The sequence below is a fragment of the Diorhabda sublineata genome, chromosome 4, assembly GCF_026230105.1.
Source record: "Diorhabda sublineata isolate icDioSubl1.1 chromosome 4, icDioSubl1.1, whole genome shotgun sequence".
Taxonomy (NCBI): domain Eukaryota; kingdom Metazoa; phylum Arthropoda; class Insecta; order Coleoptera; family Chrysomelidae; genus Diorhabda; species Diorhabda sublineata.
This window is the reverse complement of record NC_079477.1, coordinates 37,924,654-37,939,231: the sequence shown is the minus strand read 5'-3', so window position 1 is coordinate 37,939,231 and position 14,578 is coordinate 37,924,654. Positions and strand designations below refer to the sequence as shown.

Sequence of the window (14,578 nt, the reverse complement as noted above, 5' to 3'; positions counted from 1 at the left end):
TTGAGCCAATATAAAGCCTCCCGACGCTTAATCCAAATTGTTGTTTGTTGTTTTTGATAGACATTAATGAAAAATGGGAAGAAAAGATTTTTTTATTAAAATATTTCTGTACTAGAAAAATTTAAAAACATATATAATATTTAAATCATTATCCCTCTCCATCATCATTATCTTCTTCTTGGTCTTCTTCATCTTCATCATCACTTTTATCGGAATCATCGGAATCATTAGGTGACGAACTAGATTCCTCCGGCCTATTCACAAACCTGAAAGATAAAATTCATACAAGTGGTAACATACTAAATTTTTATAATTACCAATAAAGTTCAGTAAAATTTTAAAGTACACTAATAATCAAACAAAACTCACCCTTCGACCAATTTGTCAATTTTCTTTTGCCCCTCTATAAAATTGTGTTTCAAAATTGTATTTAACTCTGGATTTTCTTTTGCAGGGTCTTCGGTATCTTTGATCAACGTTACGTGACTGTCGTATAATTCTTTTCGTCGTCTATTTTGTAACAGTTCGCCCAATCTTTTGAAGCAATGAATACCTGAATCATTAAATGTTTTGCTTCAACGGAAGAGTATCACAAAAATAATTTAAAAATTTCATTGTTTCACATAACAAGGGAGTTGAGACTTTTTTTTTATATACAACTTGATTTTATTATTCGATGAAGGTGATACAGCGAAATGACCAAGTAATTACCGAGGTGTATGTCTTCATAACGAAACTTCTAACAAAGATTTTGAGGCTACAAAAAAAGCTATAGAGTATAATAAGCCGACCTTCCTATGCTCAAGAATATAATGGTCTAACAGGGTTAAAAAGAAATAAAATATTTATAAAAAAAAACGGATTTAAATAATACGAATCGTTGTACTCAAATTTGTTAAATCAAAACTTTGACTCATTTTCTTTTTCATTTTATAGACTGTTCTACGTACTTTCTTTCTTGATTTTTTCTTCCTTCAAATTCAAATTATTATCTTTGGCAACTTTTCCTATGAATTTTTCCATTTCGTAATAAGAAGGAAACTTTCTGTTGCTAAATTTTTTGCTAATGGCCCTGTTGATTTCGTTATAATCCGAATCGACGAAATCCAATTTTGCGTACGTTAATCGGCCGCTATAAGGATTTTTATTTAACAAAGCACAATATTTTTTATATATTTTATCCAAACGATTATTATATCTGGAAAAAAAATGTATATATGAACAAAAATTCGGGTAATTTTGTCAGATTTCTATTTAAAACTATAAAATTTGGTTAGTCGCCTGCGAGGTAGACAACCAAAACAACAAATCCACAATCGGTTTTTCATGTTCGCGTTTGACAGAGATAGAACTTTACCTTGGATCTTCGAACGAATAGAAGAATTTTTAGAAACCGAACTCAAGTTAGTAGATTTCTTAGCCCTGTTCAGTAGTGCATGAATTAATTTTCCCTGGTTTTCGAGTTATAACTCTACTAATTGTTAGCCTGAGAGAGAGAGAAGAGAGCTCTCCAAAGTATTAGTGAACTAGATAGGATCTGAGGTGAAAAAGCGATAAGAGAAAAGAGGAATTTATACTTGTATTTCATCGATCTTGAAAAAGCCTTCGATACAATAGATATGGTAGATATTAGAACAGAGAGGAGTGAACCAAAAATTACGTTGAAATGTAAAAATAAAAACCAGTCTAAGAAGCTATAAAGTAGGGTACTGGAAAATGGAATGGATTAAATTGCAGCTGTAGGTAACAAAAATTATGAAAAAAGTGACCCCGAGAAATACGTGGAAATTATCGGCGAGCTTTCTTCTATTCTCTAAGCTATCCAAGTTCCAGATCAACTATGGATCGCATACAAGTTGAATTAGTCTCTCCAAATGTGCGAACAAACACAAATGAACGAATTTGTCAACCCCAACACCCAACAAGGAAATTTGCGGTGATGGTGATATGTGCAGATAGCACCAGTCTGACTGTGCGAGAAGGAACGAAACGTTTGGAGACCTAGGAGGACTATTAAGACCAAAAGATATTTCAAGAACGGTGCTGTATGGCAGTTACTGTTGGATCTTGAATAAAAAAGAAAAAAAAACATATGGATGAGAAAGGTACTAAGAAGAATGGAGGGAAAGAATGGTCGAGCTGGGATGGAATGTGTGGTAAGAGCGAAAAGACTGTTGGATGGGGTATATAGCCAGAAAGGACGATGATAACGGGGTTGAAAGATCCTTATTAAGAGGAGAAGAGGCGAAAAGAGAAAGAGACGTTTGACTTGACCGTTAAATTTTTTTTTCGGTGTATAAATAGAGTTATCCCACTTTTAAAATAGGAAAAAAAAGATTACAATATGCAAATATTAGTTACCTCTCTAATTTTATGAAAGCAGAATCTTCCTCTTCATCGAAATCGACTTCTTGTTCCTCCAGATGTTTTATGACTTTAACTAGTTGTTTAATTGCTTTTTCTAATTTCTGTATATGAGGTATGTAACGTTTTTCCACTTCCACGCTATCGACGTTCACTTGTTCCTTTAAGTATTGGTAAACTTCGTGGAAAGCTTTCACTGCTAATGCGGCACTTTTTTCGGCTTTCTCGGAACAGGACTTTAAAAGGATTTTGAAATCGTTGCAATCTTTTAGATTATCGTTGCGTTTACGGTAATAACTTAATAGCAACGGAATTTTTTCTCGAATTATAGTATATTTTTCATCCTGAGTTTGTTCCTCAATAATTTTTAATAACTGATCTAACAATATAGTATTGGGAGGTTTGTCAGGTACTGAAGGACTAGCTATCGATTCATCTGAAAAATATATGACACAACTTGAAAATGAAAGAAATATGAACACACAACAAGTGATAAATCTGCTCAAGAGGTCGTCGAACATGAGTCAGTCTAGAGTTTGCCTTCCTTACCAAGAGACTCTCTGGCCCCAAATTAACCTCAGTCCTTCTATGATTCATCAGAGAACATGTTAATTAGATTGAGGGATTGTTCTCTTCCCAAATAAAAGCTGAGTCTGCCTGCATGGTAGCTATAGAAGAAGATAAGATGAACTGAAGGATCCGTATAAATACCCTTCGATAACAAGATAAGCAGAAGGACAAAAGAGTAAAATGGTTGGGTAATTGAAGAAAGAAAAAATGGTTGGATGCAGTTTTGAAGACTGGAAATTCGAAACGACTCACCAAAAAATCTACCGGACTTGTTATAATGATTATAATGAGTCCAATAAATTCGCAAACTTTACTTAAAAAAAAAAAACTCGATGTCAATGATGATTGATATACAAAAATTTTTCAAAAAACACAAAAAAATGTTTATATTATACTATACAAATGTAAAAAGCGAACCTGATTCTTTAGCATCGAGTATATCATCGATTATGTCATCGATTATTTCATTGTCTTTGCTCGTGTTAGCTTCTTCGCTCTCTGCACTGATCACTTCGCAAGATTTGTTCAAATTTTTCGTCGATTCCAAATCATTGTCGGCGTCAATTATTTCTATACTATCATTAACACTATTATTTTCAACGACATCTCCATCATCTATTTGAATTATATCATTATTTATATTAACGTCAACTGCTTCTTTACCGTTAGTACATTCTACCTACAATATTTTAGCATATACAGGATGGTTAGTTGAATATTAAGACAACAGTGGTGGATAAGGAAAATGTTCAAAGAGGGGGCTGTAAAATTTATTTTTATCCTGATAATAACGAATTATAATGAGTTAATTACACCACCAATAGAGGAATTAATGTCAGGGTAAGTGTTCAATAGAACATCAAGTGGACATCAGCCACATCTTTGTCAAGGTAAATTGTTTTGGGGAGGGAGGCGTTTTGGCTTTACGGCACCTATAACTAGAAGAGATTTTGTACAAGACTCTACATCTCATTGTTCTGCTTCCAAACACATAGACTCCTCCCAAAGGAGGCTATTCTTTGGAGGATTCACTTCCCTAGGTTGATCTGCGAGGAGACCGACCACCAGTTCATTATTGATGTGGCATCTTGTGAGGCCACAGTAGAGTTCTAGTCCAAGGTGTGGAGTCGTTTCCTCTTTTTTTGCGAGGCTGCCTGCTTCCTTATTTCCTGGTATACCCTGGTGACCTGGAAACCACATCAGGGTTACTTTGTTTTTATTAATTAGCGCTTTTAAAGTTTGTTCACACTAGTTTGGATGGGATGCTTTAAGTACCTTCAAGGCTTTGCTACCTGAGAGAATGTATATGAGCTTTTTGGTCCAGAAATGCCAGTCCAACTCTTTGCGCTAGCTTCGAACCGTCATAATTGGCGGTCATTAATTATCACTTCGAATGCATTGATTGTATTGCATGTAATGCATTGAATGTATATCTAGAATACCATCTAAGGCTTTAGTACTCATGTCTTGAGACAAGTCTATATAGCTGCAGGTGACCTTGGTGTCCATTAATCACGTCTGCCTTGATTATTTGATTCTAATAAAATTGAGTCGAAGCTAGTATGAGGTTGTATCAATCTTCGAACTTACTAGGAGGAAACAACACGTGGGAATGCATGGTGATAGACAAAGAAATGTGGAAGAATTCTTTTCATTCAATTAGAAACATGTAGTGAGATACCAAGTCTGAAATAATTGAAGATACTTCTAGTCCTAAAACATTGTCTTTAAGTAAAGATTTACTGGTATCCGGTCCAGTGCATTACCATCTGAAGGATATCTAAGAAACTTTCGAAAGCTCTTGTTCTTTTCTGAAAGGAACCAACTGAACACTTCATCTGTGTGTACGTCCATAGGCAAAGGCTCACATGGGCCAGTTCGTTGTACACAATAGATTAATACGTTAAAATGAAGTAGATTTATAGCCTTTAAATTATAGCTAATCTAAATAAATTTATATTTATAAATATTTATTTACCTTTTCATCTGGCTTTTTTTTAATTTCATCATCACTGTCATCATCCGATGATAAAACTACTATATCTTGTCTTTTCTCTTTTATCTTCCTAACTTTTGTTATGGATACATTCGGTAAGTTGTTTAATATGTATGGATTTATTCTCTAAAAAAAAAAAAAAAAAGTTATGCAACCACAGATCATCTAATCTGGCTATTAAATAACGAGGTTGCACGCCTAGAGGGCGCCCTATACGAAAACACCACCACATATATCTCTGTATCGCGTTTGCCTTTGATTTTAAAAATATTCAATTAAAAAATTTTTTTATTTTCTTAAAAAGTCAATAGTATAAAAAAATGTATAGTAAAAATGTTTATAATTTCTTTTAAGTTACTTTCAAAAATGCCAAAAAATTAGGCTTCTAGACCAGACTACCCCTTTAAAACATTAAAATCCTTATTCTAGGCAAAAAATTAATTTTTTCTATAAAGAGAATCTCAAACAAATATTAGGTTGTGATATCTCAAAAACAAGGTTAGATATCGAACATTTTATTCCTCATTTTCGTTTTATTTTGGCCTAATTAACTCAAATTAATTGCTAGAAATCGTACTTTCCCCCTTGTCCTCGACATTTAATAATACATTTAATTCGTATTTGTCTTAAAATTTCGTTCTCAAAAGTTTAGAGAGATCTTCTAAATTGATAAAAGAGGGTCTAGGAATGATACATTTGGATGTAAGAATTGTAAATGTTCTTTATTTTAGATCTAATTCAAATAAAAACAGTTAAAAACATAGTTTCATATAAAAAAGTCTTTATCATTGTAAGCGATTTTCCAAAATTTTTATTTCTTAGACCTTTTTATACGTTTTTCGTGATGATTTAACTTGATTTAATATTTATTTTGATGGAAAAATAGGTTTAAAAATAACAGTTGAAAATTTTACGTTTCTATCTATAATTCACGCTGTAATTGTGGCTAATAAGTATGTGCTCTAATTCAGTTGCAACATCAATTGTATTGGAACATATTTAGCAAATTTCGTTAGTTTATATAAAATGTATTAACAAGTTTTAAAATATGTACCCTTATTTTACAAAACAATTACCTTTTTAGGAGGAGAAACGGTTTCTTCCTCGTCGGAAGCTAGTGTTATTATTTCATCCATAAAACTAAAATCTTGTACGTACAATAATTATTACACTTGAGATCTTCAATTTTTTTTTTAAATGAAAGCAATAAGTAACTAAAACATCTCGTTAATAGGTTAAACATAAATATTCTGTCAAATATGACCATAGACATCTTCGTGTGTATGTTTCCATAGACAAACAGATTTTAGGAAATTGGGATTACTCCAATCACAATTTGAATATTCGGAAACTAACCCGGATCACGTTCATTTTGGAAAACTGATCAAGTTAATCTCGTAGTCATATAATAGAATACTTTCTACCCATGGACGAATAAAAATTATTTCTAGCCTTATAGATCGGTGAATAAATGCGATAAGATTTCATTTGTCTATGAAAATGATCTGTTTGATCATAGATAATATACTGAAGATAGAAAGAGACATATAAATAAAAGGTAAAAAGAATCTTATTACCACGAACCGATCAGTGATCAAAGTTAGTTTCCGAACATTCAGATCATGATCGGGTTAAACCGATCATAGTTTCCGAAAAGTCTATTTTTTCCATTATGTTGTGATTGGTGGAATGAAATAAGGAAGTAGAGATATAAACAAGAAAATGACTTAGAAGTTATTATTTTTCTTGAAACTGTATTAATTTCATTTCACTAGTGTATTATTCTCTGTGGCCACTACGTAATAATCTGAACAACAAAAAATTTTTAGACTCGAATTTGGAGAAAAAAACTCAGATGAAGATATTTATATAAATCGATAGAGGAGAATGATTGAATTTTTGTGGTCATATACAAAGTGTTCGTAATTTTTCTAATTTGGATTTCAAAGGTCGGTTTTTCACGAATTGGTAATTAAAAAATAAATTCAACTTTTTTCAATTATTTGTATTTCATTTATTTGGTTAACATCGACATATCTGGCAAAAGTCTTTTAATAAAAATATCGATATACAGGGTGAATAAGATACAAAATCCAAAATTAATATCAGTTTATTACTGCAGATCTGATTTTTTATTTATTTATTATTATTAAAATATACGTAATGGGGAAAGATCTCCAAGTTGCTTTAACATTACACAATAATATGGGGTTATGATGTATTTTAGAAGGAATTTTAAAAACTTATAATCAATCGAAGTTAACTGTATCCAAGTTAAAGTGAACCTAACCTAATCGAAGCTAAAGCAAGTTTAACAAAATTTAAGCTAAAGTAGATTCACTTATCCAGGCTAAAGTAAATTTAACACAATCGTAGCTAAAGTAAACCCAAATTGAAACTGAAATAAAGCTGAAGTAAATCCCAAACTAAGCTAAAAAAAATCTAGTTTAACCAAAGAAAAAAAGTAAACCAAATCTAATTTAAGCTAAAATAAACCAACCCTAATTAAAGTTTAAGTTAACCTAACCTAATCAAAAAGTTGAATCAATAAAAATGTGACCATTAATTATTTTTTTAAAAATTTTCTTTTCCCTTTTCAGCAAAACCTCCAACTCCCGAATATAATACGACCATAATGAAACCTATCGTTCAATTCACCCCAAAAGTAAGCACTCGACAGATTGAAAAGGAGGACAATTATAGAGCAAGTTAAACAACTGAAAGTGGACCAAAAGTAAGCGTGTGACAGTCTGAAAAGGAGGATATGGAACAACTGAAAGTACCCCAAAAGTAAGCATTTGAATCTGAAAGGGGGACAATTATAGAGTACGTGGAACAACTGAGGGTATCCCAAAAGTAAGCATGTGACAGTCTGAAAAGGACGACAATAATAGAGGATATAGAACAGTTGAAAGGACCCCAAAAGTTAACACGATTGGTGAACATGTTTAGAGAGAGGCAGGATAAAGACGATTGAAAATAATGGGAATGGAAGAAACAAAATAGTACAGTTAAGTGATGACCTCAGCTTCAAAGTACACTTTTAATTGAGATAAGCAACAAGAATGACACAAAATACGTGCTGAGACACATAATTCTTGCAGGACGTAGAGTATATGGTGGATAAAAGCGGACACACATTAAAAAAATGAAAAAACGATAGCGGAAAAGTATAATTACAAAATGGAGAACGAGAAAATAGTGCCAGGAAGACCGAAAAGTAGATGCAGGGTCAAAAGAGCACAATTCGAGCCGGTACAATTCTTTATACATCAAAGAGGAACAATAGGAGAACATAAATTCATCAAAGCACAACAAACAACTACTATTTTGTCCAATATATGGCGATCTTCCGGATTACTTCCCTTTTTAATCAAACTAATCGGTATGGTATCTTTGACAATTTTAAATTTATTTTTCATCATTCCGACAATTTTCTTAACGTGAATTCTAACGTGGGAAACGTTTCTAGTTAGCTCCATATCCAAAGGATGTAACTGATCCTTAATCTTTATAAAAACTTGTATAACACAATTTATTGATGAATCCTCAGAAGTATCTTCAATTAAAAACCCCCTATTCGCTAAAACAACGTCCCCCGGTGAAATATAATTCAAAAAATCACTATTTGCAACCATTTCTTCGTCTGTAGCCGTCCCTTCCCAAGCTTTACTAACATAACTAACCGTTCCCTGTGGAGTGAACCCTATTAAAAATTTTATAATGTTGTCGTGTTTGTTTTTCGACCAATACTGTTGTTGGTGCGGTTTTTCGATAAAAAATTCGAAACAATCTACAATAACGGTCGTTTTGTCTTGAAAAGCTTCTCCAAAACAAGAAGGTATATTTTTTTGTGCCACTAAACGGTCCGGGAATCTTATTAAATGCTTGAATTTGGTATAAAGAATATTCAAAATGTTTTCGAAATATGTAAAACTGGAGGTCGGGGAAATTTTAAAGTGCCAAGCTAAATCGCAAAAATCATAATTCAATCTCAATTTAATAAGAGCGAGCAGCAACTGATTAAAGCTACTAAGGGCGTTAGTACTTTGGGTAGTGATACTAGTTTCAATAGTTTTGAAAATAATATAAAATGTAACGTTGTAGGTGAAACCTGTATAATACTTCCACTTCAAATCGTTGCTGGTCTCCTCCTGAAGACCAAAAGGTGACATGTCCAATTTTTTTTCCAAATCTTCCATTTTTCTTGTAGCGCAACTGAGTTGATCGAATTTCAAGTAAAGATCATTCATGGTAAGATCCGTTTGAGACGCGATACCAGTCTCGACATGTACAGTGATATTTGATTCATCAAGTTTAATAAACTTAAAATAACATCAAGTTAAAATAATATTACAGGCCGTTTGTTTTTACACACTTACCTTACCACTTTTAAATCTTTTTGTGTATAAAATATTCTCATCGTCAGATTGTCTTTGAACTTTTGGAGAATTGCGTCCCATATTTTGAGACGGAATCCAGTCAGGATGACTGTACTCCTCTAAAGCAGCAGGCTTTCCTAACATTAATACAAAATATATTGAAACTTTTCGTCAATACGAAGCGACATATTGAAATATATCTCTAACACACACTTTGCGGTATTTAAAATTCGCGCTAATTGAACTCGCTTTACGCGAACGCATTGATTGGTCATTTAACGCGTGTGACAACCAGTACAGTAACAATTGATTGGTCTTTTTAAACTAAAAGAACTGATATGAATTTAAGTTGGCAATTCTGTTGATTCCTGATTGGTCGAATTCCGGCCGGTTTTACATAGCATTTTTGACATTTATGACATACGACAATTGTATAAATTATAAACAAATATTTTACATTTTGTTCTTTCTTGCATAATTGCTATTGTTTTATTAAAATATAAAAACAGTTCTTGTAACGACTAATTTGAAAATGAACGCAGATAATATTCCAAATACTGTCGTCTGTAATTGTAGGTCACTTATCGTCTACAGAGAAGTAAAACATTGTGAAGCTGTATAAACAAATCTCAGATGATGAACCAGAGACAAAGGTGATTGCCGTTGTGCTTAAAATTGTAAAAACGTTGGGTAAGTCATCGAAAATAGCATTTTTGTATCTGGGGGAACGGCAATGCTCCCGCCAAGTCGAGCAACACACTATTTAAAAAGGCTCTGTTTTGGCCAGAAGAAAGCAAATATGAAAATTAGAAACGAAACAAAGAAAAAATTCCTTCTGCCATTACATCAGAGAGTTGACAGGAATACCATAAAAAAAATAACTAGAAAATAAGCAGGAAGAAAGAGAAAGAAGAGCTGAAAACGGGAAGCACAAGCAAGAGGTAAAGAAAACAACATGAAATATGTGTCGGATGTAAAAAGAAAGAAGTTAATTTAAAATCAAAAGGGAATCTAAAATTTGATGACATAAAAGTGGGAGATTTTGTATTGGCAAAGTTTATGGGAGGTAAAAGGCAAACATTCTTCTACAGATATATCTATGTGGTAAAAAAATTTATAACAAAAATGATATTAAATTTTTTCAGACTGATGGAAAACGATATTTCCAAAATAAAAATGAAAGATTGAGAAACTGAATTGCAAAATATTGGTAATTGAATAAAATATACTTTTTCAAATGAGATAGATAATTTGATTGTCTCTCATATTTTATGCCTACTTTTGTTATTACTAAATCATTAATAATTTTATATACTCATGTAATAAGGAAAAAATAAAATTCTTGTCAATAAGCTGTGTGTCAATCATTGATACTTATCAATTGCTAGGGTGTCAACAACTGAATAATAGATGTCAATTATTGGATCTTAAAGAATATATTAAAATATCGTAAGGGATTCCAATTGTGTCAATTATTGGTACCTTTACCTTATTGAAAAAAAAGTGATGAGATGGAGTATTTAAATATTTTTTTTTTGGTTTAAAGACAACAAAATCTATAAGAAAATGTATTGAAAAACCTATGTATTATTTTACTTTTAAAATCAACATGGAAAGCATGTACTCTGACATCCGAAGAGAAAATGCCAACCTACAATTAACCTACCCAGGTCACTATTCTACAAAACAAAGCAGCATGCGTCTATTTGAGTGCCCATTGTAAAAGTCCCATCCAAAATTTATATGGAGGAATTGGGGAGCTACCACTTTTTTATCGAATACAATATCTGAGCATCTCATGAGCTATATCTGTATTATTGAATACAAAAAATCCTGTAATCCGTATCATCTTATCTGATTCTCGACTAGTGCAATGACTCCTCTTTTCTATCACATAGTCAACATGTATCCAGTATGAATCTGCAATTCCCATATATCTATGATAGATGCTATCCCCTCATAATCAATTAGCTCTCTCTATTACAGCCCGAGACTTGCTCCCCTCAATAAATCAGAAACACCAACAAACATAATGTAATTAGAGTTCCTTAGAACCTTAGATTGAGATGTAACTGTAGCTGCCTTCTACTCCGGAATATTGTCAAAATATTCTGTAGTCCCTCCTTTTGCATCTACCCACTCTGCTAAATTGTTTGCCATTATAGAAGCACCTGAGGAATTCCAGAAAATTGGCTCAAAAAATATCCTTAAAATAACAGATTCCCAAAGTTCACTAACGGCAATCTGACAACAATATCCCAAACATTCTATTGTCATTCTTATTAAGAATGAGCTCACATGCAGAAACAACAAAATAAATATTAATTTTATGTGGGTCCCATCAAGGAATGAAAACTTGAGCAATTACCACATTCACTGAAGAAGCTATTTCAAGAAGACCCAAAGAAACTTATAAACTACCGAAAGACTGCAAACTAACTAATAAAATGTAGATGATTGTAATATTGAATGTATTGAACTTCAATTACTCGCTAATAATAATCCTACGTAGTTGATACGAATAAAAAAATACAAAATATTATTTCAATAAAATGACGAACTTATAATTTACGTTTAATGTTAAAAATTCTTAAAATATGGATTACCTGTGATAAAATGCTTACTGCAAACCCTCTGGTTCTTTAATTTAGATTCCGTGAGATCATCTCGATTAATTGCTGCTATCCAGAGCGCTCTGCGTTTCTTTGATAATTCGTTTTTTTCTTTAACAAATCTAAAGCTCAATTCAGCGGGTATTGAAAAAAACCTCACATCATCCCTGTTGGAACGGCTTCCGCAATCGAGTACAAGACACGTTTGAGGCATTTTTAATTATAACTTATACAGTCAATTAAATAAAGAATAATAACAAAAACCACTCTTTAAATAGAGTAATAATACATGATGATCCTGTTTGCCCTTAGACGCCATATCAAAAAAATTTTGACAGTTATTTATGGTTGTTATTTATCTTAAGCTGCAATTTCAGGTTGATGCTTGACGCCTGCTTACAGCGTCAAATGAGGTCACGTGGTACAATTATGATTAGAATGTCATCAAAAAACCAGGAATTCTTTAACTTTTTAAATCGGGTATTCAACTCAAAAATGTGACAGTTTACATTTAACGAACACTTTATGTTTATTGGTTAACAGACTATTTGCAGAGGTGATATATTTTAGAGTCTTTTGAGCGTATTTAAACTTGACGCTTTTATATTTTACGCAGCAAATGTAGAATTGCCGCTAAGCTGAAATTATACCACGTGACTCATTTCACATTCTAAGCCAGCGTCGAGGATCCACATGAAATTGTAGCTTTATCGTATGCGTCGATGCCATAGACAAATAATGAATTTGATAAAGATTACAGAAAATAAGATAAAGTCATGTACTTAAGCTAGAAGGAAAAATTTGTTATGTATTTTTTTTTCAACTGTTCATTTCTTGGTATTAGTATATTATCTATAAACTCATTAATGACAAAATTTTAAAGGTTACTGCGCTGGCGCAGTTATGACAGTGTATAGGGAATTGAGTTGAAATTTGTGGAACTGTCATTGATATACCTTGAACATTGTTTCAGACTAGAACTACATTAACACTCACCATTACACTGTCTGATTTATGTTTTCATAATCAACTTGAATAAACCTTTTCTTTAAGTATCTGAAGACAATAACTTGGTCATCGAAACGCTCGTCTGATAGTATAATTGTGAGTGTTGGCAATTAGTATGTTTAGTATAAATATCATATTTGATTCCAGATGTTCCAAATTAGTTCAACTCTATGGAATTCAGTTTTTCAATGTTCCAAAAGAAGAAAAAGTTGACAGTTCAATAAATCCCATAACCTATATAAAATTACTCAACTCTGAATATTCTTATACATTTCTAAATAAGGTGTTGTGAATTTCAAGTAATTGAGACGTCGAAATGACTTCAACAAACACTAAAGGCACGTTTCAACCAGATTCTGACGTTCACATCACATATGAAGATCAACAGAAAATTAACCGTTTCGCTAGATTGAACGCTAAATTGGAAGACTTTAAAGACGAAATTAAAACAAAAGAAAATGATCTGAAGAATATTGAAGATGCATGTGATGAAATCGCACTTTTCGACGATGACGAACAGATTCCGTATTTAGTAGGAGAGGTTTTCATCTTTCAAAATGTCGAAAAAACCCAAAAGTGTTTAGAAGAGACGAAAAATAAGATAGACGAAGAAATTAAACATTTAAAACTCAAGTCTAGTGAAGTGAAGGAAACTATGAGTGATTTGAAATCATATCTATATGGAAAATTCGGAAGCCATATTAATCTCGAAGCAGATGAAGAGTAAAATTTATCTTTTATTTACTTTATAATATTATATACCTACAATCATGTTTTACACAATATACTTTCTTTTTAAATAGACTATTTTAAAAACAAATTTTACCCTCAAATAAATAGGTGTCGAATGTTACACTTTCTGTCTCCAGACTGCTTTCAGAGACTCAACATTCAGTGCAGTCTCAAAACCTTGATTATTTCATGTCCACCTGAGACTAAGTCTCAAAAGAAAGTGTGTGAGACTCCACTCATAGTGACAAGTTTATCATAAATTGTTTTATTCATATAAATAGAGTGAAAAAAAGGGATTGTTGGATGAGGGAATGGGCATATAGAAGAAATGAATTAAGAACGAATGTTTGATATTGATGTTGTTGGGATGAAACCGGGCAGAATAAATTTTAAGGCTGAGAAAAACTTCCATTTAGAGTTGATCTCTCCTCTTTGCATTGCCATTCTTCAGTTTTTTTAAGTTTGTGTCATACCCGATGAAAAGTTCAGAGTCACTACATTATAGTGAGAAAATAAATCTATTGATAATAATTAAATTGTAGATTTTCCTCTAAACTTTATTCCCGTCCCAATTTTTTTTTGCAATTTTATCAAATTTTTGCAGTTTTTTATCGCGATTTTCATAAATTATATGCTGGTTATTCCATAAAAACTCATGCACCTGGTAAAAGGTAATCAACTCCATGACTCCATCGTCCATCCGCTCTCTTTTATCACTCATTATAAAGAACAAATTTATTTTAATTCAGAGGATATCCTGCTTCCTTTCACGCTATTCGCAGCAAACTCTTCTTTTCTTGGGTAATTGTGCATTAAACTTGGAAAAACTCGTAAAATTAGTGGTTTTGCTGGATCTACTTTAAACTAGAAACTCCAAACAAACTCCTATGGTTTATTCTTTGATTTTTTACCCA

The 14,578-nt window shown here is 32.3% G+C and overlaps 3 protein-coding genes and 1 long non-coding RNA gene across 4 annotated transcripts; 2 read left to right on the top strand and 2 right to left on the bottom strand.

Annotated features, from left to right (window-relative positions):
- Nucleotides 1-74: 74 nt before the first annotated feature.
- LOC130442485 (DNA ligase 1-like) lies at nucleotides 75-6,213 on the bottom strand. The gene is made up of 7 exons (XM_056776640.1): nucleotides 6,007-6,213; nucleotides 4,913-5,056; nucleotides 3,352-3,613; nucleotides 2,362-2,800; nucleotides 951-1,198; nucleotides 370-553; nucleotides 75-266 (listed from the first exon to the last, which is right to left on the bottom strand). The coding sequence occupies exons 1-7, from the start codon at nucleotides 6,064-6,066 to the stop codon at nucleotides 149-151; spliced, it is 1,455 nt and encodes a 484-aa protein (XP_056632618.1). The 5' UTR covers nucleotides 6,067-6,213; the 3' UTR covers nucleotides 75-148.
- A 160-nt stretch (nucleotides 6,214-6,373) lies between these two features.
- LOC130442487 (uncharacterized) lies at nucleotides 6,374-10,643 on the top strand. The gene is made up of 3 exons (XR_008909777.1): nucleotides 6,374-6,879; nucleotides 7,531-10,378; nucleotides 10,458-10,643. It is a non-coding gene; the product is annotated as an uncharacterized LOC130442487 (long non-coding RNA).
- LOC130442486 (uncharacterized) lies at nucleotides 6,921-12,584 on the bottom strand. Its single transcript, XM_056776641.1, has 3 exons — nucleotides 11,919-12,584; nucleotides 9,313-9,449; nucleotides 6,921-9,255 (listed from the first exon to the last, which is right to left on the bottom strand). Exons 1-3 carry the CDS (start codon nucleotides 12,136-12,138, stop codon nucleotides 8,203-8,205), a joined length of 1,410 nt encoding a protein of 469 aa, XP_056632619.1. The 5' UTR covers nucleotides 12,139-12,584; the 3' UTR covers nucleotides 6,921-8,202.
- A 555-nt stretch (nucleotides 12,585-13,139) lies between these two features.
- LOC130442764 (probable prefoldin subunit 4) lies at nucleotides 13,140-13,772 on the top strand. Its single transcript, XM_056777115.1, has one exon. It carries the CDS (start codon nucleotides 13,249-13,251, stop codon nucleotides 13,657-13,659), a length of 411 nt encoding a protein of 136 aa, XP_056633093.1. The 5' UTR covers nucleotides 13,140-13,248; the 3' UTR covers nucleotides 13,660-13,772.
- Nucleotides 13,773-14,578: the final 806 nt, after the last annotated feature.

Coding starts and splice junctions, on each gene's coding strand:
- LOC130442485 (XM_056776640.1), bottom strand. CDS start 6,066: ATGGATGAAATAATAACACTAGCTTCCGACGAGGAAGAAACCGTTTCT. Junction 2,801..3,351: donor ACTCGATGCTAAAGAATCAG/GTTCGCTTTTTA, acceptor TATATTTTTCAG/ATGAATCGATAGCTAGTCCT. Junction 1,199..2,361: donor GCTTTCATAAAATTAGAGAG/GTAACTAATATT, acceptor TTTTTTTTCCAG/ATATAATAATCGTTTGGATA.
- LOC130442486 (XM_056776641.1), bottom strand. CDS start 12,138: ATGCCTCAAACGTGTCTTGTACTCGATTGCGGAAGCCGTTCCAACAGG. Junction 9,450..11,918: donor CAGTAAGCATTTTATCACAG/GTAATCCATATT, acceptor TATTAATGTTAG/GAAAGCCTGCTGCTTTAGAG. Junction 9,256..9,312: donor AAAGATTTAAAAGTGGTAAG/GTAAGTGTGTAA, acceptor TGTTATTTTAAG/TTTATTAAACTTGATGAATC.
- LOC130442764 (XM_056777115.1), top strand. CDS start 13,249: ATGACTTCAACAAACACTAAAGGCACGTTTCAACCAGATTCTGACGTT.